This window comes from Glycine max, chromosome 20 (assembly GCF_000004515.6).
Source record: "Glycine max cultivar Williams 82 chromosome 20, Glycine_max_v4.0, whole genome shotgun sequence".
Lineage (NCBI taxonomy): Eukaryota > Viridiplantae > Streptophyta > Magnoliopsida > Fabales > Fabaceae > Glycine > Glycine max.
The window spans coordinates 33,773,016-33,799,407 of record NC_038256.2 but is presented as its reverse complement, the minus strand read 5'-3'; the positions used below and the strand labels follow the sequence as shown (position 1 = coordinate 33,799,407).

The 26,392-nt window shown below is 33.7% G+C and overlaps 3 protein-coding genes across 4 annotated transcripts; 1 reads left to right on the top strand and 2 right to left on the bottom strand.

Annotated features, from left to right (window-relative positions):
- Positions 1-5,154: 5,154 nt before the first annotated feature.
- LOC100805068 (uncharacterized) lies at positions 5,155-7,272 on the bottom strand. Of its 2 annotated transcripts, XM_003555746.5 has the most exons (7): positions 7,074-7,272; positions 6,899-6,988; positions 6,653-6,819; positions 6,139-6,259; positions 5,764-5,883; positions 5,612-5,682; positions 5,155-5,514 (listed from the first exon to the last, which is right to left on the bottom strand). In XM_003555746.5, exons 1-7 carry the CDS (start codon positions 7,167-7,169, stop codon positions 5,280-5,282), a joined length of 900 nt encoding a protein of 299 aa, XP_003555794.1. In that variant the 5' UTR covers positions 7,170-7,272; the 3' UTR covers positions 5,155-5,279. The 2 variants fall into 2 exon arrangements, with proteins under 2 accessions (XP_003555794.1, XP_040869121.1); XM_041013187.1 differs by having other exon boundaries at positions 5,612-5,883.
- A 1,082-nt stretch (positions 7,273-8,354) lies between these two features.
- On the bottom strand, positions 8,355-12,356 carry LOC100785091 (alkaline/neutral invertase A, mitochondrial). The gene is made up of 6 exons (XM_003555130.5): positions 11,368-12,356; positions 10,748-10,907; positions 10,374-10,585; positions 9,544-10,037; positions 9,326-9,374; positions 8,355-8,927 (listed from the first exon to the last, which is right to left on the bottom strand). The coding sequence occupies exons 1-6, from the start codon at positions 12,082-12,084 to the stop codon at positions 8,601-8,603; spliced, it is 1,959 nt and encodes a 652-aa protein (XP_003555178.1). The 5' UTR covers positions 12,085-12,356; the 3' UTR covers positions 8,355-8,600.
- An 11,858-nt stretch (positions 12,357-24,214) lies between these two features.
- On the top strand, positions 24,215-25,142 carry LOC100784569 (uncharacterized). Its single transcript, XM_006606804.1, has 2 exons — positions 24,215-24,751; positions 25,044-25,142. Exons 1-2 carry the CDS (start codon positions 24,215-24,217, stop codon positions 25,140-25,142), a joined length of 636 nt encoding a protein of 211 aa, XP_006606867.1.
- The last annotated feature ends 1,250 nt before the right edge of the window (positions 25,143-26,392 follow it).

Genomic DNA, 26,392 nt, shown 5'->3' with positions numbered 1-26,392 from the left:
TCCTAATATAATACTAGATTATTTTTGCCAATAGAAAATTTGGTAAGAGAAATTTTTAAATCTTTGATTTCTTCTAAACATTTTTTACAACAATTGCATGAATTAGATATTTCTATATTATCATGCATAGTAGAATAATGAATTGTATCATTTGATCTTAAAGTTATAACTTCAGTTTTAAGATTTTCTAATTCTTTATTTAATTTTAAAACTTCTTTTTCTAGATTTGAAATTGTTTTCTTAGAAGATGAAACCAGTTTTGCAAGTTTAACTGATTCTTTATGTAAATCAATAAATGCATCTTGTAATTCATCAAATGAAAAGGATAAGTTATTATTAGAAGATGTTACCTCTTCATCGCTTTCATAGTTCTTAGTCATTAGACTCAGGTTTACAACTTCATTCTCTGATTCCTCATAAGAATCCATATCATTGTCATCCCATGTAATGTAGGCCTTCTTAGCCTTCTTTTTCATTGAAGAGTTTCTTTTCAGATTTCTCTATTCTTTTCTTGAACATTGGACAATCAACCCTTAGATGTCCAAGTTGATTGCATTCATAACATCTTGGAGTAAAAGATGAATCTTCTGCCCTTTTCTTTGATTTAAAATTTGATCTTCTTTGATTTCCTCTTACTCTCAAGAATTTGTTGAATCTTTTTACAAATAGATTAAGATCATCATCTTCGTCTATTTCAATTGAGTCCTCCTTATCACTTCCTTCTTGAGTAGATGATGAAGCTTTAAGAGCAATTCCTTTCTTTTTCTTAACATTCTCCTCATGTTGATTCAATCTCATCAATTCCATTTCATGTTCCTGTAACTTTCCAAATAAAGTAGCAAGAGACATGTTAGATAGATCTTGTGATTCAATAATGGTTGTTACCTTAGGTTGTCATTCCCTACTTAAGCATCTCAAAACTTTATTGATAAGATCTTCATTTGGAAATATTTTTCCTAAAGATGCAAGATGATTAATTATGTGTGTGAATCTCTTTTACATGTCCTGTATGCTTTCATTTGGATTCATTCTAAATAATTCATATTCATTAGTTAATATATTTATCCTAGATCTTTTTACACCTATTGTACCTTCATATGTTACCTGTAGGGTATCCCACATATCTTTTGCACTTTTATAATTTGATATCCTAAAGTACTCATTCATCCCTAAAGCAGATGTAATTATATTTTTGGCTTTTAAATTATATTGAACTAATTTTTTTTCCTCTTCACTCCATTCTTCCCTAGGTTTTTCTATGGTTGTATTTCCTGCCACCATAGTGGGAATGTAGGGCCAATTTCTATGGCTTCCTAGATATTCAGATCTACTGCCTCTATAAAAATTTGCATGCAGGTTTTCCAATATTGGTAACCCACGCCATTAAAAATAGGAGGCCTATTTATAGAATTCCCTTCGAAAAATAAATAGTTTGATGATGCCATTATTCTTGAAGCTTTTAAACTTTATACAAGAATGAAGCTCTGATACCACTTGTTAGACAAGTGGCCTCAGTATCTTAAGAAGGGGGGTTGAATTAAGATACCAAACTATCCCCAATTAAAATTTAACTCTCTTTTTAATTAATAATGAAACCCTAATTATAAAGTATTTCAAGAACAATTCAAAATAAAATTCTTTAAAGTGAAATATAAATTGCAATAAATAAAAGAAGTTTAAGGAAAAAAAGAATGCAAACTTAGTTTTTATACTGGTTTGGCCACGCCCTGTGCCTATGTCCAGTCCCCAAGCAATCCGCTTGAGATTTCCACTATCTTGTAAAAAGTCTTTTACAAAGTCTGAATCACACATGGACAACCCTTCCCTTGTGTTCAGATAACCTTACAACTTAAGAGATCCTTAGTCTCTTAATCAGATTTCTTTGAATAAGAAGAAGAAAAATTTTCTCTCTTTAAGAGAAGGATGCTACAATGAAAGATCACTCAAGATTTCTTATTGAATTTGCAAATGTTTTGGCTAAGGAATATTTTGAAAGTTATAAGACAATTTGATATTGAGAGGATAAGATAATTTGTTCAGAAAAACTCTAAGAAATTTCGTGTCTCAAGTCACCTATTTATAGGCCATTGATGGCCATTCAAAAACTTCTTAAACATTTGTGACTCTTGGGAGTTATTTTCGAAAATTCCTTACTAATAATCGATTACATAACTATTGTAATCGATTACATAGTTAGTTTCTGAAGAGTTGTGACTCTTCAGACTTGAAATTTGAATTTTCATGTCTGATAATCGATTACACAGAAGTTGTAATCGATTACAAGCTTTAAAATTTAAATTCAAATTTCTAAAGAATGTTATAAAACGTTTAAAACTTTTGGTAATCGATTACAAGCCTTGTATAATTGATTACAAGCTTTAAATTCAAAATTTGCAAATTTGTTTCATAAATGAATTTGGCTACTGGTAATCGATTACGTCCTCTGGTAATCGATTACCAGAGAGAAATTCCATATATTTGAAATCACAAAATGCTTTTGTAAAATATCCTTTGGCCAAACCTGTGCAACATTAATTAAGGAATTCTTTCTAAGATCCTAGGAACTAAGTACATCGCTCTTCTTGAATTTCTGGATTCTTGACTTGAATCACGCTTATTTTTGGCATCATCAAAACTTCACATCATATATGCTTCTACACAATTGAGCTTATAAATGTCATTAATGAATTGTTTGTAATCAACCTGGATGTACTTACATGTTGTAATTACATGTGAATATGACATGTAGATTTTGCAATTTTCCACAATCACACCATCGTTCGAAAATGTTTACAACAAAATTTTCTGGGAGTCGTTGTTGTTTTGGATTTAAGGATTCTTCCACTTAGAAAAGAGTACTTTGTCAATTGAACTCAATTACAAACATGGAGTTAGCCTTTTTTTCTTTGGCCTCAATGATCTTGTCAACATTTTCTGTCAATTCTTTACGTGACATCATCATTGCTATGGCTTCCTTGCTCATTTTGACAAAGTATTTGTTGCATCTTTCGTAAGTACTATTGACCAACACAAAGATCAAGAGACTCCTTGTTTTTTTCAACACTGAATTCATGGCCTCAACAAGATTTATTGTCATGTGACTCCATCGTCGCTCGAAGCAGTAGTCCATTTTTTGGGGATTTTCTCTAGTCAGTCAGTCGCTTGCTTATTTTCTTCCATTACATTGTTGAAGTAATATGCAAATTTGGGCTCAGTTATGGCATACCCTGACATTTGATCAACAAAATACATTAGCAATGTTTATCCATATAATGTAAAGTTTAGTGAAAAATAATAATTCTTTAGTTGTGGAACCTACTTATGCTAATGACCTCTTTCCTTAAACTTGACTAGTTGGCAAAGGCAATCGGAAGGATGTGACTAACTCTATCTTGTACGATTGTCACTAACAATGTTTCTTTGTACTTCTTGTAAAGAAAAGTATCATCGGCATTATTGATTTGCAGTATGCAAACCCATAAAAAAATGCCTTAAATGTCCAAAAAAGATGGTGGTAGGTTGCACAACCAAGAAGTAACTCTTGTTGATCGTTATAAACCAACTTTAACTCTTGCTCAACAATGGTCCAAGACACAAATGTTTGAAGCGCTAAGAGAAATTTGGGTAAATTCTCGTAGGATTGCTCCAAGTTGGCATACACCTGTATAGCGAACAACGAGAGCTACTTCCTAGTTGTGCAACGTACCATCATCTTTTTTTGGACATTTAAAGCACTTGTTGATGGGTTTGCATACTACAAACCAAAAATTCAAATCGATGGTACATTTCTTTATGAGAAGTACAAAGAAACATTGTTAGTGGCAGTTACACAAGATGGGATTAACCACATCCTTCATATTGTCTTTGCCCTTGTTGAGGGCGAGACTGCGAAAACCTGATATTTTTCACAACCGAAGAATTATTATTTTTTACTAAACTTTGCATTATATGGACAAACATTATTAATGTATTTTGTTGATCAAATGTCAGGAGACAGCATGACTAAGCCCAAATTTGCATATCACTTGAATAATATAATAAAAAAAAATAAGCAAGCGATTGACTGGTTAGAGAAGATCCCAAAAATAAAATGGACTACTGCTTGGGATAATGGGTGACGATAGGATCACATGACAACAAATCTTGCAAAGACCATGAATTCAGTGTTTATAAAAACAAAGAGCCTTTCAATCTTTGTGTTGGTCAATAGTACTTACAAAAGATGCAACAAATACTTTGTCAAAAGGAACAAAAAAGCCATAGTAATGATGGCACCAAGCAAAGAATTGATAAAAAAATTTGACAACATCATTGAGGCCAAAGAAAAAAAAAAAACTAATTCCATGCATATAATTGAGTTTAATCGACAAAGTATTATTTTCTTAGTGGTAGAATCCCTAAATCCAAGATGACATCTCCCTAAATGGACCAAAGAGAAAGGAGGCGACTCAAGTGTTCATTGTGCAAAACCGATGATCATTTCAAGAACAAATGTTTAAATAATCAAGAAAACACAAATCAAAATTGTCAATGTACCCATTAAATTGTTAAAATCTCTTATAATTCATGTTGTCATTTTTTATGCTTACGGATTATCACAAATGCTAATTGCTAATTGCTAATTCTGTTAGTGTTTGTCTCTATTCATAATATTATTTGGTTGTGATAAATTATTATTTTTTTAAATATTAATAATTATAATAACAACAATTATAATAATTATTGGTAATATTTAAATATATTACTAATTATTAATATTTTATTTGTATTATTAAAAAAATTAAACGAAATTTTAAATACAAGAATAAAAACAAAAGGAAAAATATAAAAATAGAAAAGCCCCTTTAGAATTCGGGTGTGGGGATCCCAAATTCTAAAGGGGTTGTAAAAAGCAATTTCAAAAAATAGGTGTGAATTCGGGTCTCTCATCCCCGAATTCACACCAGCTACAATGATGATGATGGGGATACTTTGGTATATGATTTGGAAAGGGAATAATCATTCAGATAAAAAAGTCAAAAGGGTTATTGGGATAAAATAATCCTGAACTATGCATCAAAAATTTCAAAATCTGAGCAACATTGCTACGATTCTGTTTTAAGTTTCAGTGGCCTTACCAAGCTTGTTCCGTCTAAAACTCAGATTAAACGAGGATTTTTCTGCAAAATACCTCTTTGATCAACATTCTGAATACAAACCATTTTGTAATTCTTTTGCGAAGTTAATGGTTTGCATAGCAAAACTTGACGGAGTCTTTATAGTAACTAATAATCATTCACTCAGTCCTCACTTTCCTCTGGTTTCACAAAGAATTCAATATGAGCTATTCTACTTGGTTGCTGATAGCCAACCGAATCAGCATATGGGTGTGACACAGATGGTTTGGCAATTGAAACCAGATGCTGGACTTTTAACATTCCACCTCTCCCAATGCTTAACTTACTTCCTCTATTTTCTTTAATAACACTGCTAGGCATATTAGAAGTTGTTGCTCTGAGGAACTTATATTTGTACCTGTTAACAACAAGCATAGTAATGACAAATAAATTGCTGGCAAGGAAATGACAACTAACACAAAAATAATAGTTTTTAAAAAAGAAAAATAGAATACTTGAAAGAAGCTTGATGATCACACTGAAATGCCACCAGGAGTTCGGAATTCACATAATACATGAAGTCTATCTGAAAAACAAATGTGTAGATAATCAGTTTAAATTTCAAAGCAACCAGCATCTGATCATTTGAGTTAAAAACAATACAAACCTGCAAGTCTCCATGTCCTTCAGCTCTTAATGAAACAGAAGGAGGATCTGGCTCTAGAGTAATCTTGATGCTTGATCCAGGCCATTCAAGATCCTCAATAGCTTCCTTCAGAGCTGCAGACTTGGCGTAGATTGATAATAAAAAATATCAGTTAACATTATTCAAAAAGAAATGTTTTTTTTTTTTTCACAAGTATCAACTTCAGGAATACATGTATTTTCCATAGAATATATATTCAGAATAACAGCAACTTATTGGACTGCATATTGCAGAGTTCATAAGCAACAATTTTTATTTTATGATTACAGAGTGTAAAAAAGGGACATTTAGAAGATAAGAAGTCATTGAAATTGATAAGTGAAATTCATGGCATACTTTAACAGTAAAGGTTAAAGGGTTTGCCCCTGCAGGTTCAAAATTGTAGTCCCATGCAATTGTATCTGGAATCCTTGTCCTGATCTCTGCACAAATACTGGCATCCAGCGAATCTACAGATCTAAAGAATGTATGTTTAAGACAAAGACAAGACAATTCTATGAAATTGTTTGATTGATTGTAGAGCCCTAAAGAAAATTGAGCTATGTAGAATCTTATTCAATAAACCATCATTATGACTATCACACAGAATGCAATAACAGATTCGACCAGAAGTTCGTACTTAACAAAGAAAATTATGAAAAGCAAGAAAGGTAGAAGGTGTCCTTTGATTACATCAAGGGAAGGGTAGACTTAGGATTATATTATACACACTAGTTTTTTCCCTCATTCAAAGTAATATTTATTTATATCCCCTGGATGGGCATAGGCATGCAATTTACTGAACCACGTTGAATGAAAATGAAAAAAGAAGGGAAGGGAAGGGAGTAGTTAGTTACATTACAATACATACTTGAGAAGAAGCTGCATGTCAGGACCCGGATATTGAATCTGAACAAGGCTTGATATTGATTGACCAGCAGGAACCGAGAAGGCGTTCAAGCAATCTACGAAATGCCCCAAACTCACTCCAAAACGAGGTCGTCCTCCTCGTGCGTTGTAATCGTAACGAATGAATAACTAATAAGAAGAAGAAGAAAAAACCAATGAAGAAGCCAGTTATTGACAAACTTCGTACAATAATGGAATTGGAACGCACCTCTCGTTTGAGATAAACCTTGGCTTGGAGGCAACCGCTTTCTTCGACGATCAAAACAATGCCGTGTTCGGACAACTCCAACACGGCGTCCTAGCCAGGTAGGTCGTTAATTAAATTAAGGGCTAGGGTTAGGGCTAGGGTTAGGGTTAGGGTTAGGGCATTATTATTTACTTACCTGCTGGCGCTTCCACCGAACGGCGGTGAGGGCGTCCACTAAGCCTTGAACGTTTTCCAGCTCGCATATAACGTCTGGGGCTTCTTCCTCCTCCATGAGTGAGTTGTGCAAAATCCTAAACCCTTCTCTTCTATCAACCCTCTTTCCCTTTCTACTACTGTCTACAAACTCCACTCACTGGTAGTAAATGGAACCAAGACACCTGTCAGCTGTTTATGGGTTTACTTTCCCCCCTTATTTTTAGTACTTTCTTTTCTTTCTCAAAGATCATATTGGATAAATTTCAGTTAATTTTTTTTATGAGAGAAAAATTTATTTGATTGTTTAATAAATAATTTTTTAAAATGATTTTAATGTTTTTTTTATAATGTTAGTTTTAAATTTTTTATTTTTTTCATTTTGATCCTTAATATGTTTATCTAATTTCTTAATTATTTTTTTAAAATAAATCATAATTTTATTTTATTTTTGTTATTTTTTAACTATTTTACAGTTAATTTTATCAGACTTAATTTAATAAATTAATTTTTTAACTCTAATCTTATCAAACATCTAACTTTTCATCTAATCTTATCAAACATCTAACTTTTCATCTAATCTAATCAATAACAAGAGCATTTCACTTGAGTTGATAAACATAAATATTAAAATAAAAACAATTTTTTAATTTTAAGGTGAACATATTAAATTTAATTAATAATTAAAAATTTGTAATAATTCACCACATATCACAAAAATATATGTTATATAATCATAGCATTTAAAAAGAATAGACTAACTTATAATTTTAAAATTTAGGTTAAATTAATTTGTAAGTCTTTGAACTATTTGACATTTTTTAATTAGGTTTTTAATTTTTCTTTTCAATTGAGTCTTTGAACTTGCATTCATCTTTTTAATTGGTTCATTTCGTCTAATTTTCGTTACAAAAAATTAACCACATGAACCTGATTAGTTCATAAATTCAATATTGTCACCTTCCCAAGTTAATATTGTCACATCTCTAGGCCAGTATTCTCACCTTTGTAGGTTCTAAATTCAGTATTCTAAATCAGGTTCTTCAACTAATATTCCCATGTATGTGTTGTAATGATTTGTTACCAAATCAATTGACTTTGTAGAAAGATTTAACATTTAACATTCCAAATAAGGTAACCTTGACAGTATTATGATTTATAATGTCATCTAATCTCAGCATCAGTGATGAGAAAGTGAAGTCAAAGACACAGCAGAACGAGGTAAAATAATTTAGGTACGCTCACAAAGAAACACATTATAAAATGCTGCAAAGGAGCAACTGTATAATGAGATAAATCAATGTGAATATTTGTTCATATACAGACAAGAGGTCATACTTTTAAATCTCTATCCCCTCAATGCAAAAAAAAAGTAAAAATGTGAGAATCGCCCTCCTAGAACAAAGGAGAAGGTGTTAATTTTCCAATTTAACTTTTACTATAACCTACCAAACGCACAATATAAATATATGATCCCCTGGCTATGAATGTACCCTTCCCTAGGAATTCATCATACACGAATTTGAGACCTTGCGGCACCACGGGAACACCTTTTCCTGCCACTCTTGCTAAGTCCACAAACACATATATCAAGAAGCTCGTAATCCTCCTCCCAGAATAACATGGATGCCATCTCAGGATTCTTCAAAAGCATCTTGGATGTAAGGAAACCAGCTATGGTCCATGTTTGATACATTCGGGCTTGTTTTCCAATAAATTTTCCAGTACGTGTATCATAGTATTCTGGCCAAGAATCAACTGGCAGTCTTTTCTCAGCCAAAGCAACTGCTTTCTGGGCAAGTTCAATTCTCCCCATTTTGATGCATGCCAATGTGAACTGAAAGATGGATGTACAAGGAAAATGCATCAGAAATTAAAGCAACATCTCATGACTTGACAGTTGATATGCAAGGTCTCAGTGACAAAATTGGCAATTTTTTTTGTTTCATTTTAAACATTTTATCTCATGATTAATAATCCAAGAAAATAATCTCTCCTGATCTTTTTTCTCTCTCTTACTTCAGGTGTATATGGTTTTAATTTCCAATTTTCTGCAGAATGAGTTTCTATTGGTGGCCTGGTAAGTACTCCTCCCTGTGTCTTATTCCCAACGATCAGAGCCACCAAAATTAGGGGTTCAATAGTTGAGGTAGTAAGACACAGGACAAAGTGGATAGCCAACAATATATCTGAGCTGACCTTAAAACACACACATTGCCATCAGGGAAAATTTACCTGCCACAGAAGGGTTGGCCAAGATCCACCATTGTGATATGACCAAGGGCTGCAAAAGTTAAGCATGTTGTTTCAGTTAAGATGCACTCAGAAGAAATTCTGACTACAAAGACAAACTAATTTTACAACATAATCTCATCAAATGTAATCCGTATAAAAAAAAATCAAAGCTCTCAGATACACAAACAACAGAAAGAAAAATTATGGTAAGAACTTACGTATTCTTTGGGTCACAGCCAGTAACTATGCGCCACTCTTCATTATCCAAGGCAGGATAACATATCTTAAGAGGCATATGCCCCACAAGATCATCCCATTTTGCTTCTATCAGATTTAAAATAGCATGGTTCTGTCTTGGGGTGCCCAATGATGAGACAATAGACCAAAGATTTCCAAGTGAGAAAAACCGGAAGTCCATGTGAGCTGGCTGCAAATTCCCAATCAAATATCCACCTTCTTCAGGAATCCAATCCATTAACCACAACGGAATTTGTTCTGGATAGATGTTGAATTTGTTGATGGCATCCATGGAGTACTCTTCAGTTTTATACCTGTATATTTCATTCATCTTTTTCATATCCACCCAATAATATTCTCTAATGTGAAATGACAGTGCACTGAGTCTGTTGTTAATGGCTCTAATAAGATTTTTGGTTCCATCAGTTGCAACAAGCATCTCACGTGAGCAGCGAAGAGCTGAGTAAAATAATGCCTGTAAAGTAAAACTTACCACAGATAAATGGAGGAATGATAAGTGCAAAAATAGAGGTTGAATTCAGAAAGCAGATTACCTGAATGCAGAGTTTTATCTCATGTTTAACAAACATATATTAATGTCACTTGTGGCATATACATGAAAATAGCATACATCAAATAAAACAGGAGCATCTACTGATTTAAGTATAGACTATGATAATTGCAACTTAGTAATATAGAGCATCATTCAATTTTAAATAGAACATGCCTCAAACAGCATAGTTTCCAAATTCATATTTAGCACCCAATAAAAATAAGATAAGAATGAAAAGCATTACATAGTTACACTCACTTGGATCTCAAGGGGGTGACCATGAATGCCCATCCGCCTGTCTATCATGCAAGACCCATCAGTGACTAACAGAGAAGGAAACATATCGAACCCATCTGTTAAACACAAGTTAAGGATCATTTTTAAGCCTGTTTGAACATCCGCCCTTTCTTGCAAGCTGCAGTCACCAGTGAGCTTCCCGTAAGCCCGCAAGAGGATGATCCACCACAATCCTATCAAGGAAACAAAATGAAAAAAAATAGAGGAGAATCATTTAGTTAGGCTACTCAAATAATGTTTTTGAGACTGCTCATGGTTTACATCTCATTAGCAATTTTCAACATCATTCTTCTATAGGCATATTATAAGAAACTGTCAAATAGTCAACCACTAACCTGAATCTACAGGTGCAACACGACCAATAGCTGATTCCCCAAAATCAGGATCTAAAACTTCCTCATGATTATCTTCATCAAGAGCAACAGTTCTAACTTTGAAACTTGCAGGCATCAAGCCCTGCCCTGGACTGTAGCAGTCCACTGTTTTCTCCCAACTCTTTTAAGAAAAAGGTAGAATATTAGTAATCAATATTCAACAAAGTTTTAAAATGCTCAATGATTTTTGTAATCATAAATACACTTTCTTTCGGGATCAATCTTTAATCATAACAATAAATACACTTTCTTTTAAGCATTTAACCCTCAGATTTACAATTGATCATTAGCATCCATTACGTTCCTAACTCTTACTTAAAAAGCCAAGATGAATACATCAGAGGGAAGAACTATTCATCCAAGTTGAGTGCTAGCAACACACTCTTTTTCTAACACATTCTCTACTATTGTTAAAATTTATTGAAAACTACAAAATCACAAACCCACAAAAATTTGTGATTTTCAATAAATTTCAGCCAATTATAGAAAGAGACTGTTCAAAACAATCTCTTAGAATGCGCTACTAACATTTCTCATTCATCCAGACGGATTCAAGTGACTCTAAAAGGGGGGTAAATTACCTGCAATTGCAAGGTGTGAAGAAGAAAGTTCTTGACGATCTCACTTTCTCCTCTAAGCAAGAAAGCAAGTGCTGAAGGGATAAAATCCCTAATAAAGACCTGATCATAATTCAAGGGTAGCTTGTCACCAGGATCATTTGCAGCCATAGTTCCCACGGGGTTGCCACAATAAGTCACAACAGCACCCTGCAACAACTTCCATGCTTCTTTTTCCACCTCTGAGTCCTCCCCTTTACTCTTTCCCACGCTCGCATTCACATCACCACCTAAATTCTTCTCTCCTGCAACACTCTCATCATCCTTATGAACACCTTCCACCACCAACGGCTTCACATTGTTCATTCCACCCTGTACGTAAATCCTCTCAAAATTGTTGTCATTGATGCGGGTCTCAACAGAGTTCGAGAAATTTCGAACCTTGAAGGTGGAAACGTCGCTGTTAAATGTGCTAAAACTGAAATGCATTGGTGAAGGGGCGAAATTCGAAGAGGGTAAGCCAAAAAATTTCTGAGCAATACCCTTTGTGCGATGAATTTGAAAAAGGTGGTGATTGGAGTGGTCATGATAGAAACGAGGTTTCAGCGAATTGTTAGCAATGGAAAGAGTGTGGTCAGATTTTGCAGGTGTGGACCCGGAAAACGATGAATTTCTAGAACCGATGAGAATCCTGCGAGCAGAATTCATGGCGCGGTTGCGAATAAGGGTAATTATGTTCATCGTGACAAAGCAATGGGAGTGAAAACAGAGAAGAAATCTAAGGAAATTATTGTTAGTATATCAGAGACACAAAAGTGTGATGTTTGTGACAGTGAGAAGGTTTGGGTCGAGTGGTTGTGTCATGTGGATTGAAGGCGGCGCTGCTGCCGGCGGGGAAAACAAAAATCCTCCATATCTTTTCTTCTTAGAACGTGAAGTATATTACAAGGTTTAAAGGTTATTATTCATCGATTGCATATACTAGTTTTAGAATATTTTATTTTGGTTTAATTACTAGTAGATATCTATACTATATGCAACTTCAATGATTTTATCTTGTTATGTAAAAATTGCAAGATTTGATCTATGTTGTTAGATATTTTCTATCTTTGTTAACTTTGTTTGTTGTTCTGTCCAAAACAAACTTGGTTTCACGATTAAAAAATAACAGAAACTACAATTTTTTTATGCCGACAGAAACTACAATTTGGCCAAACTTTTTCCATTCTTAATTGTTTCCGGCATGCAAATAATTTATCTGGAATCATGATAATAGTTGCATTAGATGAATATGAATCAAGTAACAGTGGTAATAATACAGTTATTAACTTAACCCAAAATTCCTTAAAAAGAAAAAAACTCATCCCAAAATATGAATAGTTTGTTTCTTTTTTGAACAACCCAAAATATGAATAGTCAATCTAAATCGTTAGAGAATTCAACAATGTCAAAAATAAAAAGAGTCTCTTTTAGCAGTTCAATTAAAGTAGCTACATATTAAGACATGTGGGGGCAATTGAGATTTTTTTTTGGGCAGAGGCAATTGAGAATTATAAGTATGGACATATTGTGATTTCTCTTATTTTCTTTCTACCGTGTAAGAAGTTCTTTTTATTTTATTTTATGAAATAAATGGGGAAACCCCCCAAAGAGAAACTACCGTGGAAGAATTTTCTAATAATAGAGTCTAATACTCAAAACGAATACTATTAAGCGTGTATAACACTTTTAATTTGAATTTTACAATATATGAATGAATTTTAGATAAGATTAACTAGTATTATGAAAGTTAGTTAAAATTAGAGTGTTATTTCAATTATTTATATATTAAAAATTGATATAAAAAACAATGTTGATTATATAAACGTTGCAAACAGTGTAAAAAAAATCATCTAAAAGTAAAATACTGTCCATGCATTTTGTGTAAAATTAACAAGTAAAAAATACTACTCATACACAACATGTGAAATTCATAAGGAGTCAGGTAGCAAAGAAGTGGGATGCGGCTACGGGGAAGATTGGTTATCATGGGCAACGGTGAGGAATAAAAAAATTGCCTATAATAACAGGTTGTTTACCGGAAAAAATAATAACAATAAATATATTAAAATTATTAAAAAAATATTTTAAAACAATAAACAATTATTAATTTTTTTTAAAAAATCTGAGTCTTCTCTCTCCGCAACCAAGCTTTCCAGATCTACTCCTCTTTCACCGCAGTCAATTATTTCAAGTCCTGATCCACTCCTTGCCCTTCTTTTTCTCCACAGCCAACTACTTCTTCTCCCACATTTGTAAAACTTAAGAGTTTCTTGAATTGGCAATTATAGATAATTAATAGATCTTAAAACATACGATTCTCATCAATAATAGATAAACAATGCATATTTTTCTCTATGGTGAGACTTTTTTTCGGTACACTTTAATTCCTTGAAAGATGAGAGAAACAATATTTTATTTCCTTGATTATTCTTTTTGTCTCTCTACATTCATGATAACTAAGAGTTAGAAAGAACACTTTTTTACTAAAAAGAGGATCTTGTTTCTCATTAGTGGATATTAATCCCTTTATAATCACTATTTCCATCAAGTAGTCATTGTCTCTAAAAACTTCTCATATTTAACCAAATTACCATTTAGTTATTAATTATTAATTATTTGTTAGTCCCTACATAAGTCACATACGTCTCACATGAGACATTAATTTTAACATTCTCCCACTTGACTCATGTGATATTACCAAACATTATGGACTAAATAAATAAATAGATTAAACTAACATAATAAGCATTAAAATAACTAAATTGTTCTATACATTAGGTACATCATAATTTCATGATTAAGAATAGGAACCAATTCGAGTCATGACGGTTCTATATTACTTCATTGACATAGTCTCTTCCATGTACTACAAATTAGTCTTCTCCTTAAAATGACCATTAGTTAGGAGTACATAATTAGTACAACATAATGTCTTTATTTAAGATAAAACTTCTTAACATTACTCTAATACAAATATGCATGCAAAGTAATCAGAAACATATCATAAATGAGCTCAAAGTGTCAATAAAAATGCATAAGGTAAATTACACTAAATGATCATCAATAACAATAATGTTCATACTTTCAACATGTTCTATAAATGTCTTGAGTGGTAATCCTTTTGTCAAAGGATCAACTATCATAAGATTAGTGCTAATATGTTATATTGATACTCTTTGTTTCTGAACTTCTTCCTTCACAATAAAGTACTTCAATTCCATACGCTTAGTACCCTTAGAGTATTTGTCGTTCTTAGAGAAAAAATACTGGTGCGGAGTTATTACAATACATTTTCAAGTGCCTAGCAATACTATCAACAATCCCAAGCCCTAAAATAAAGTTTTGCAACCAAGTAGCCTGAATTGTGGTATCAAAACATGCTATAAATTTAGCTTCCATGGTAGATGCAACAACAATTGATGCATACGGAATTACTTCCATTTGTTTTCGTTCCAAATCATTTCTAAGACATTGTGCGAGACTAAATTTGTCTCTTTTCTAAATTGGAACGGGTGATGCTGAGCACTTTTCCATCGTGAATCTCTCTAATACTTTATTGATATATGCTTTCTGAGACAAGTCTAACAATCTTTGTGATCTATTTTGGAATATTTCTATCCTTATCACATAGCTTGCCTCACCCATATCTTTTATTTCAAAGTTGCTAGAGAGAAACTTCTCAGTCTCATGTAGAAGACCAAGATCATTAGTTGCAAGTAAGATATCATCAACATACAAAATTAAAAAAAAAAACCTTACTCCCACTGACTTTCAAATATATACACCAATCAACAGTATTTTCCTTAAATCCAAAGGAAACAATGGTATTATTAAACTTCAAATATCATTGGCAGGAAACTTGCTTAAGACTATATATTGATTTCTTTAATTTTCACCCATGTGTTCCTTTCCTTCAACTAAGAACCCCATTGGTTGGTCTATATAAATATTCTCCTCTAAATCTCCATTAAGAAAGGAAATTTTCATATCCATCTAATGTAGCTCCAAGTCATAATGGGCTACTAATGTCATGATAATCCTGAAAGAATCCTTTTGTGAGACCAATGAAAATGTTTTTTATAATCAATGTCATCTTTCTGAGTAAACCCCTTATCAACAAGTCTAGCCTTGTAATGTTTAAGGTTGCCATGAGAGTCACGTTTAATCTTGAAGACCCACTTACAATCAACTCTCTTACAACCCTTTGACAATTCTACAAGGTCCCAAACACCATTATGTTCCATGGAATTTATCTCTTAGTTAGGAGGCAAGCATTCCTTCCCACCATATGGCTTGCCTCCTAACTATAAACCACATTGAAAAATGTATCAAGAAAAAGTGAGGGTCTTGATGAAGGATTTTGACTTGAGTTTGACAGAGATGTCACATAAGGAAAAAGGTGTTTTTCTATTCTCTTTTTTCTTTTACAATTTTAGAAAAGAAAATAAAGTAGATATTTATGTTCTCGAGAAAATAAATTATTTCTATTGTTATGATAATATAGAGTTTCATTTCTCTGTTTGACAAGATGGGTGTGTCATGAGATAGAAAATCTTTGTTCCTTCTGTGAATGTATATGTATGAAGGTTTTGATGATGTCAAAACAAAAACAATACAAGTTTTATTTCAAGTCCAAATCAAGACCAAGAAAACAAAGTACAAGAAGAAAGCTAAGTCTTAGTCTATCTTTGTTAAAAGAGTCTCTTAGTGATTGCAAATGTTTGACCTCACAACATAGTTTTTAAATTGATTATAAAAAGGTTTTAAAATATTTTTAACATTTTCCGAAAAAGACATTTTCCACTAGCAATCGATTACCAGACATTGTAATCAAATTACCAGAAGCAAAATTATTTTAAAAAGCTTTTTCAGAAAGTTTAAAATTTGAAATTTGAAATTTGAACTTTGAAATTTTAAAAGTTACTCTGAAAAGTCACATCCCTTCATAAGTTTTTGGAAAACCACCAAGAGCCTATAAATATGTGACTTATCTGCGAAAGTTTGAAGAGAGTTTTTTAGAACTTTATTGTCTTGTTCTCTCAAAAACAAACTTTTGGCCAAACACTTGCAAATCAATTAAGGATTATTCTAAGTTCTTCAATTTGTATTATACTTTTCTAAAAGAGAGAGAAACTTTTGTACTTCAAAAAGAAAAAAATTATTGTGATCAAGAGGCAGTGAGTCTCTTGGTTTGTGAGTTTTTCTGAACACAAAGGAAAAGTATTCATAGGTGGTTCAGAAGTTGTAAATGAATTTACAAAGATAGTGGAAATTTCAAGTGGGTTGCTTGAGGACTGGACGTAGGCACAGGAAGTGGTCAAACCAGTATAAACTGAGTTTGTAATTCTCTCTTCCCTTATCTCATTTACATTATTGCAATTTAATTTTGTCTTATGCATTTAAAGAGCATCAATTAAATTATTCATTGCTTCTTCTTCTGCATATTAAGTCTACATATATCATTTAAAGAGAGAATTAAAATTTGTTAGGGGAAAATTTTGAAACTTAATTCACCCCCCTCTTAAGTTATTGAGACCACTTGTTTAACACCTTCTCTATCTCATCAAACAAAACTGTGAGCTAAGAGATCAGATGCAACTTAACCAAAATCGTGTGTCAAAAGGTAGGAACCTCCCTTTTCCTTCTTTATCTTGATTTCATGCAAAACGGGTACCTAAAAAATGGTGCTAATGTTTCTTTGGCAAGCATATCAAACCGGACAAGTAGTAAATTGGAAGTCCAAGTATCGTTTCCTTAGAGACTTGTGTAATATTGGACAAATTTCACGAAATCACTATCTAATCTAACAAATATCACAAGAAAACAGTAAAACATGAACTTTAGTTGATTTTGAGTAAGTTAAAAATAAAACAAGGCAAAGTAATTAAAATACTTTTTTGTGGTTTTTTAGTAAAAACAAAGCTTAAAACAAGGGAGTTTTCAAATAACAAAGTGATTGTCAAGATTGGATTGCACTGAACCAAACTCTCCTTACACTAAAACGTAATACCTAACTTGAGATTTAATGTTAATGTTAGTCATAGTTCCAAAATGGTATTCCAATCCCTAATTCTTTAGGTGAAAAGACCAAAGTTCCTCCATTAAATTTCAATCCCTTGCACATTTTATAAAGGAACTTGCTTTAAGCTTAATAATGCAAAGATAACCAATAACTCTTATCCTATTCCTAACTTCGAGGTTTATTGTTCATTTTACCTTAATTCAAGATAAAGAGAGCATTTTTCAATTACAATCTCATCCCAAAATCAAGTTATGAAAGTATTTTCCAATAACAAGCATTAAAAACTAACATTGAAGAACAAGAAGAATATATATATATATATATATATATATATATATATATATATATATATATATATATATATATATATATATATATATATATTTCAAAAGAAATACATGAAAGTAAGATTTAATTACAATTTAACCCCGCCAATGGAGAGATCTAGCTACCCATTTCCATGGGTAAGACCAAAATACATGGAGGGAGGAAGAAGATGAAGAATGGAGCCCAAAAAAGGCTTCCCCTCTCAATGGGGTCATGCACTTGTGCCAAATGAAGTACCCCCTTCCTAAATGACAGCCAAGCCCTATATATACAAGAGCAAAAGATTTTAATTTTAGTGACTTTTAGCTAAGCTCAAAATTCTAGCTTAGCTAAGCTCAACGAAAGTGAAAAACATTTTGAGTAAGAGAACATAATCTAGCTCAACTCCAAAATTTAGTTTCATCTTATAAAAAGACCATTTTGCTTGCACTCAGATTTTAGATCAAACTCCATTTCTCGGCTTAGCTACATCAAAGTTTGCTTTTTCTTCAAAAATTAACTCTAAATTTTTTCCACTTTCCATTCCACTTCCACAAAAAGTAGTCAAAACATATTAGATGAAACCCAAGAAACTAAATCTAAACTAGAAATTTAATATTTACCAAACTAAGATAAAAATGAGTAAAACATTTCCCTAAAATTAGATTAATTGCCTTATGAAACATGTGGTTAAGTAATTAAGGCAATTATCAACTAGCTTTCGATGATAAACCATAGATGAGAGATCTTTGCTTTGGGGTGCAATTTGGGTAAGGGATTCCCACAAATTTCTTTTAGTTCCATTTTTTTTAAGATTAGGTTTTAAGGTTGGTTTTTCTATCTAATGTAGGGGTAAGTGATCTCATAACAAGTGAGTGTTTTTTATCCCACGAAATATACATTCTATATGTTGTTAGGGTTTGAAATCCCTATTTTCTAAGTTGCTTTTTGATCATCATTTTTATTTGGGTTTTTCTTTCTATTAAGGGGTGAAAGAGACTTTACCCAAGCTTTCTTTTGCTTTTTATCTAAACCAAATCACCATACAAACCACTAATAGAAATAAAATTTCAGTTCACTAGTAAACTACATTTTTCTTGCAATGTTTGACTATTATGAAATTTGTGATTAGGATTGAGAAAATTTGAATGTAGAGGCTAATTCAATTTGATGAATACTCTCTTTTTTATTTTTCTTTCTTTAACCAAATTAGCCAATGAGTCTTTTTATTAATGCTAAATTGAAATTGGTAATCTATAAGGTTTTTCTTATTCTGAATTGGTAGTTACTAGCTATGGTTGTTACTGCCAAATTGAAACTGGGTACTCTATAATTGTAGTTTTTCTTTTTCTAATTTGGTAGAATAAGTTGCCATGTTTAGGTGACTTGAAATCTCTTTTGTCTCCACTTATAGATTTATGTTTAGGTTTTGTGTTTCTATTAACTTCTCAAAGAATATATGCTAAGCTTAAAGCATAATGCAATAATGAAATAGGAAATTATTTGCTATGTTTTATTCAATGTTGGTACTGGCTATGGTTGCTATTGTCAAATTGAATTTGGTACGCTATAAGGTTTTTGTTTTTCTGATTTGGTATATACTGGCTATGGTTGCTATTGTCAAATTGAAATTGGTGACTTGATATTTCTTAGATGACTTGAAATTGTTATCCAAGTTTTTTCTTATTTCTATAAGTTATGTTTAGGTGACTTGAAATTTCTGTTGATTCAAAAATAAAATATAGGTTAAAGCATAGTGCAATATAAAATGTTTACTTCTCAAAGCATATATGTACATGGAGTATAGTTGTGTGTTTCTGTTAACTAGCTTAAAGCGTAATCCAATTGTGCAATCGAAAATGAATTTTATGAATTGGGTTTAAAGTTGAGGAAGATAGAATTGTGTTGAAAGCTTACATGAAAAACTTAGTAATTTTCTGGTCAGGTTTCATATTTTGCATTACTCTAACTTATGAATGCTTTTTTTTCAATTTCTCTATCTTGAAAATCTTAGATTCTAAATTGGGATGCTTTTTCTTTGTTATTCATAGATCTAATTAAAGGCTATGGGATGCAAGTTTGATCTAATCAAAGAAATAGATGGGGAAAAGGAAACATTGAAGCTAGCGGTACAAATAACTAATCTTTGGTTTGTGCAACCCAAGGATAAGCAAAGGCATCTTGAAATGATAATTATGGATGGAAAGGTATATATATCATTGTTAGTCGTTATTTACGACTAACTTTTGTATTGAATAGTTTCATTAAATTTGCATATTTCCCCTAATTTATGGTTCTTTTTGTAGGATTTGTACATATTTTCATGTTTAGTTTGATTATGCTCAGTAGATATTCCAATTTTGTGTGAATTAATGTGAATCAACTTTAGTTTCAGGCCATTTGAAGAGAAGGCTAGCTGCTGGTGTCTCGCTAAGCGAGGCATGTATGCTTAGTGAGTGATATCCGCTAAGCGAGGCACTCAGCTCGCTTAGCGCGTTGGAAAACCCTAGAAGAGGATCAGTCAGAAGGTTCCGCACTCAGCACGCCACCAGCTCACCCAGCCTGGAGTTTGTCCCTTCTCGCGCTTAGCACGCCCAACTTGCTATGCCAAAGTTGACTTACTCGCACTTAGCGAGCAAACCGCGCTAAGCGAGCCTTCAAAATATGAAACATTCAAGAGCTTTTTTAAACACTGAAGTTGGGCAAAAAAGAAAGGGGCTAGAGAGTCTAAAGAGACAGAGAATAAGAGGAGAAGCTAGAACGTCAGAGCTTCAGCTTCAAGATAGTTTTAGGTTTTGGGAGTGATTTTAGGTTTCTAGAGGTGGAGGAGACATCCCCACCAATTGTAAACTCTATTTCCCTTCCAAAAATCCCTTCTTGGTGCTGAAAGTTGTTACCTTGCAATGGAAGGCTAAGCCTCTTGTTGGGGATTTCAGTTGAACAGTTGATGTAACACTCTCTTACTATCTATTTGAAGTTGTTTGTATGTGTTCATTGCTTCTATCTGTGTTTTTTAACTACATGCTTGTGGCTTGATCACCGATTTATGTGTAAAGTTAGGATTTTTAGCATTGGAAAGTGTTTTAAATCCTTAGAACTTAATAGAGTAGGCTAGAGAACTGTATGTCTGGACATGGAGTACAGGGATTTAGTTTATTTTATGTCGTAATCTTAATGCAACTCATTTAGGCTAAGTTCGACGAGGGATCTAGAACGAAGTTTAAATAGAGTTAGGCCATTCACTTGAAGAATCGTGGTTTAGGTAGTTATTTTCGGCATAAAATACTAGAACAACGTTAAATAGAGAAAAATCCTTAGTAACATCAAATAGGTTCAGTAGAATGACCCAACATTTTTATTCATCAGTTTTATCTCTTATTCTTCAATACTTTAGTTTGTGGTTAATTAGAGTTATAGATAAAAACCACCTTATAATCATTTACTTGCTTTACACAAATGTTTGCTCATTGAATGCATATTTTCTGAATGAAACAAGTTCCCTGAGATTCGATACTCGGTTCTTACCGTTTTATATTACTTGTGTGACTCAGTACACTTGTTGATTAGCATTGCGATTTAATTTATTTAGTGAACAAGCCTTTATCGTAAACCGTGAAACAAGTTTTTGGCGCCGTTGCCGAGGAACTTCTTTCCATTTAGAAAGTAGAGTTCAGTTTGTAGACATTTATTCTTTATTCTTTCATTGATTTTGTGAATAGTTAGTTAGAATTTATATTTCTCTTGATTTGGTTGACCGTTGCTTTGTTTAGTGCTTCTTGTATGTGAGGTAACTCTTCTGCAGGTGATTTAGCTCCATTAGATTTGGAGATAGAAGCCACTTATAGGAGAAACAACACGGCAAGAAGGAGAAGAATTCTGCAGGAAAGGACAACACAACTAGGTCTGGAGGAAGCTCAATCATCTGAGTAATCTTTGATTTTTCCAAAGTTAAGAGAATCTGGAGTAGGTACATCTGAAGTCCCAATTATTGCTGAAGATCAACCACAGAGGGTTACTCTTGAAGATTATTCTAACTCGACCGTGCTGTAATTCTTCACAAGCATTATGCGGCCGGAAGTTCAAGCCCACAACATCACATACCCTTATTCCTTGATACAGTTGATTCAAGGAAAATTATTTCATGGTTTGCCGAATGAAGACCCATATGCACACTTGGCTACATACTTTGAAATCTGTAATACAGTGAAAATTGTCAATGTGCCTAAGGATGCAATAAGGCTGAGTTTGTTCTCTTTTTCATTGTCTAGAGAAGCCAAGAGGTGGCTACATTCATTTAAAGGAAACAGTTTGAAGACTTGGGATGAGGTGGTATAAAAATTCTTGAAAAAGTATTTTCCGAGTCCAAAACAGCTGAAGGAAAAGCAGCCATCTCTTCATTTCATCAGTTCCTGGATGAATCTTTGAGTGAAGCACTTGAAAGATTCCGTAGCTTGTTGCGGAAAACACCAACTCATGGATTCTCCGAACCAATTCAGCTTAATATTTTTATAGATGGGTTAAGGTCACAGTCCAAGCAGTTATTGGATGCTTCTGCTGGAGGGAAGATCAAATTGAAGACCCCTGAAAAGGCTATGGAGCTTATTGAGAATATGGCTGCAAGTGATCATGCCATCTTGCATGATTAGACTTACATTTCTACAAAGAGAAGCCTGTTAGAGCTTTCCTCACAAGATGCTTTATTGGCACAAAACAAGTTGTTAGCTAAACAGCTAGAGATATTGGCTGAAACACTGAGTAAGTTGCCTAATCAATTGCAAGTGATTCAACCTTCACATCTAGTTGTTTTGCAGGTTGTAGCATATGAGGAAGAGCTCATGAGTCTGGGTGTTGTATACCTCTTGAAGAGGCTGCATAAGAAGTGAACTACATGGGAAATCAGCACAAGTTAAATTTTAATGCAAGTGGATTTGCAGGCTTTCAGCAAGGTTCTAACTTTAATCAGAATCAAGGGCAATGGAGGTCACATCCAGGAAACCAGTTCAACAAAGATCAAAGTGGACCATCCAACAGGCCTCAAAATCAAGGGCATAGCCTTTATGAGAGGACAACCAAGCTGGAGGAGACTTTGGCTCAATTCATGCAAGTTACTATGTCGAATCATAAGAGCACAAAATCTGCCATAAAGAACCTGGAGATCCAAGTAGGACAGCTGGCCAAGCAAATAACTGAGAATTCTTCTGGAAGTTTTGGAGCTAACACTGAAAAGAATCCAAAGGAAGAATGCAAAGCTATTATGACCAGAGGCAAGAAGGCAATCATGGTGGAGAATGAAGGGAGGGGTAGTGAAGAACAAGAGCTAGTAGCTGAAAATGACAAGGAAAAAGAAGGAGATCAGTTGAGAGAGATAGAAATAAATGATGAAAAAGAAGAAGAAAATGAAAAAAAGGGAGAAAGGAAGACAAAGAGTGAGCTAGCTAAAGAAAGGAAGAAAGAGTTTGTCCCATGCTCAAGGAAGAGTACCATATCCTTTGGTATCGTCTAAGAAAGACAAGGAGCGACACTTTGCTCATTTTCTTGATATCTTTAAGAAATTGGAGATAACTATCCCATTTGGAGAAGCTCTACAACAAATGCCACTTTATTGCAAGTTTCTAAAGTATATGCTGACCAAGAAGAGTAAACACTGAAAAGAATCGAAAGGAAGAATGCAAAGCTATTATGACCAGAGGCAAGAAGGCAATCATGGTGGAGAATGAAGGGAGGGGTAATGAAGAACAAAAGCTAGTAGCTGAGGATGACAAGGAAAAAGAAGGACATCAGTTGAGAGAGATAGAAATAAATGATGAAAAAGAAAAAGAAAATGAAAGAGAAAAAGAAAAAGAAGAAAAAAATGAAAAAAAGGGAGAAAGGAAGACAAAGAGTGAGCTAGCTAGAGAAAGGAAGAAAGAGGTTGTCCCATGCTCAAGGAAGAGTACCATATCCTTTGGTATCGTCTAAGAAAGACAAGGAGCGACACTTTGCTCATTTTCTTGATATCTTTAAGAAATTGGAGATAACTATCCCATTTGGAGAAGCCCTACAACAAATGCCACTTTATTGCAAGTTTCTAAAGTATATGCTGACCAAGAAGAGTAAACACTGAAAAGAATCGAAAGGAAGAATGCAAAGCTATTATGACCAGAGGCAAGAAGGCAATCATGGTGGAGAATGAAGGGAGGGGTAGTGAAGAACAAAAGCTAGTAGCTGAGGATGACAAGGAAAAAGAAGGACATCAGTTGAGAGAGATAGAAATAAATGATGAAAAAGAAAAAGAAAATGAAAGAGAAAAAGAAAAAGAAGAAAAAAATGAAAAAAAGGGAGAAAGGAAGACAAAGAGTGAGCTAGCTAGAGAAAGGAAGAAAGAGGTTGTCCCATGCTCAAGGAAGAGTACCATATCCTTTGGTATCGTCTAAGAAAGACAAGGAGCGACACTTTGCTCATTTTCTTGATATCTTCAAGAAATTGGAGATAACTATCCCATTTGGAGAAGCCCTACAACAAATGCCACTTTATTGCAAGTTTCTAAAGGATATGTTGACCAAGAAGAGCAAATATATCCACAGGGATAATATTGTGGTGGAAGGAAACTGTAGTGTTGTGATTCAAAGAATCCTCCCACCTAAATACAAGGATCCAGGGAGTGTCACAATCCCTTGCTCTATTGGTGCAGTGTCAGTTGGAAAAGCTCTCATTGATTTGGGAGCCAGTATAAATTTGATGTCTCTCTCCATGTGTAGGAGAATTGGAGAGTTGGAAATTATGCCAACAAGAATGACATTGCAGTTGGCAGATCGTTCTATCACAAGGTCTTATGGTGTAATTGAAGATGTTTTGGTTAAGGTGCAACAATTCACCTTCCCTACAGATTTTGTTGTCATGGACATTGAAGAGGACACTAACATTCCATTGATTTTGGGTCGTCCCTTCATGTTAACCACCAATTGTGTGGTGGATATGGGGAAAGGTAAAATGGAAATAAGCGTGGATGATCAAAAAGTTACATTTAATCTATTTGAAGCTATGAAGTGTAACACCCTGGTATATATCTATATATTATTAATAATTATGTTTGATGCTTGATTATATTTGTTGTGTTATTTTATCCGTAATTATTTTCAAGGAGGTGAGTTTAGTTATTAAAAGGGTGTTAGTAGTAAAGCGTTAGCTTCTCAAAGAAGCCTCTTGAGAAAGCTTCTCAAAGAAGCCACGAGGAAGCTTCTTGAGGAAGCCTCTTAATGAAGCTTCTTGAGGAAGCTACATGAAGCTATCTCAGTAAAAACGCCTTTCAGCCTTCATTGACCGTTGGATCTTCTCGAAATTTGGTTTGCAGCTTCACAAGGCACTTGGTCATGATCTGATCATTGGGATCTTTGAGAAGATGTCTGGAGTGTGCGCGAAGTTTCTGTTCCGGAGAGCATTTCTCACTTGAGCATTTCAGCCTTTGCTTTCGTGTAGCTTAGGAAAATCGCCATTTCTTCTCCTTTCTTTCTTCCGAAGCCATTTACAATGACCCAAGCTCTTTCTCCATCATCCATAACCACCATTAGCCACCACAAACCGCTATTGTTCTCCGTTGAAATCCCACACCGAGAGGAACCCTTCAACCGAAGCGGAATCTTCCAACTTGGCTCGCGGTTTCGGTAGAGAACAAAACCCTAATCTGACATTTCGTTTTCCTTCAAGGTAACCATGGTTCTATGCTTGTTTCTCGTTAGTTTCATCCTGTCTTTGTATCTTTTCTGACTTTGGAACCACCATTGCATGTTTTACGCTTCCTTTGAAAAACCCTAGAGCAAAGAGACTTTGTAAACGTTATCCTTTCATGAAATGCATGTTATTTCCATAACCTACACTGAACCCTGGTCACATTGGCGTGGTCGTAATTTCCAAATGATGTCCCTTTGTAAAACCCGAAATGCTCTCAGCCTTTTCATGTAGTGACGTGGGTGTTTGACCCAGAGCATTGTTATTAGCTTTGTTTTCTGAAATCCATATTAAGTCTCCTTCGTTTTGGCATGGTAGAGGCTTGCGAGGAATCGAAGAGCAAGGACGAAAGAGAAATATCCAAGTGATGTGACGAGGAACCCGCGGGTAGCTCACACTAGGTGAGGGGAGTTTATTATAAAATTTACCGTTTTAACACCATAGTTAGGGTCAGTGAACCTAGCTATGAGGATATCTGCCTATCCCTATTGTATGCTGGTTTTTCTTTCAAGAAAATTATGTTTTTAACTAATGGTATGCGATATAACTGTTATTGATATGCATGCTGGTTTTCAGGAAAAACTATGTTTTTGACGAATGAAATGCATTATATATATTTATTGTGATGAATGAAATTGTTGTCTTTATGTGACTTGTGTTGGTTGAAGACCTGAGGAGTGTGAACCTCAGGCATGAAAGTAACATGCATGTGTGGAATGCGATTTATTGTTGCTGTTGCTAATGATGATTTTAGTCGATGTGTGGTGATGTTGATAATTTTGATGATATTGGTTTGAGATGACGTTGTTGATAAGACTATGTCAACATGAATTGATGTTATTGTTAATGATTATGTGAATATGAAATGAGGTTGTTATTGTTGTTGATAACATCATTGAGACGAGATGATGTCTATGTTGAGAATGATATGGATATGGAATGTTGATTGATGTTGGATATGCATTGGCATGTGTA

Bases quoted from the DNA above. Each gene is read 5' to 3' on its own strand.
- LOC100784569 (XM_006606804.1), top strand. From the start codon at position 24,215: ATGCCACTTTATTGCAAGTTTCTAAAGGATATGTTGACCAAGAAGAGC. The intron at 24,752-25,043 runs GTATATATCTAT...TTTGGTTTGCAG, and splicing joins CTATGAAGTGTAACACCCTG to CTTCACAAGGCACTTGGTCA.
- LOC100785091 (XM_003555130.5), bottom strand. From the start codon at position 12,084: ATGAACATAATTACCCTTATTCGCAACCGCGCCATGAATTCTGCTCGC. The intron at 10,908-11,367 runs GTAATTTACCCC...TTTTCTTAAAAG, and splicing joins TTCACACCTTGCAATTGCAG to AGTTGGGAGAAAACAGTGGA. The intron at 8,928-9,325 runs GTAAATTTTCCC...TCCATCTTTCAG, and splicing joins GGCCAACCCTTCTGTGGCAG to TTCACATTGGCATGCATCAA.
- LOC100805068 (XM_041013187.1), bottom strand. From the start codon at position 7,169: ATGGAGGAGGAAGAAGCCCCAGACGTTATATGCGAGCTGGAAAACGTT. The intron at 6,989-7,073 runs GTAAGTAAATAA...CTACCTGGCTAG, and splicing joins TTCGGTGGAAGCGCCAGCAG to GACGCCGTGTTGGAGTTGTC. The intron at 6,260-6,652 runs GTATGTATTGTA...TACATTCTTTAG, and splicing joins GACATGCAGCTTCTTCTCAA to ATCTGTAGATTCGCTGGATG.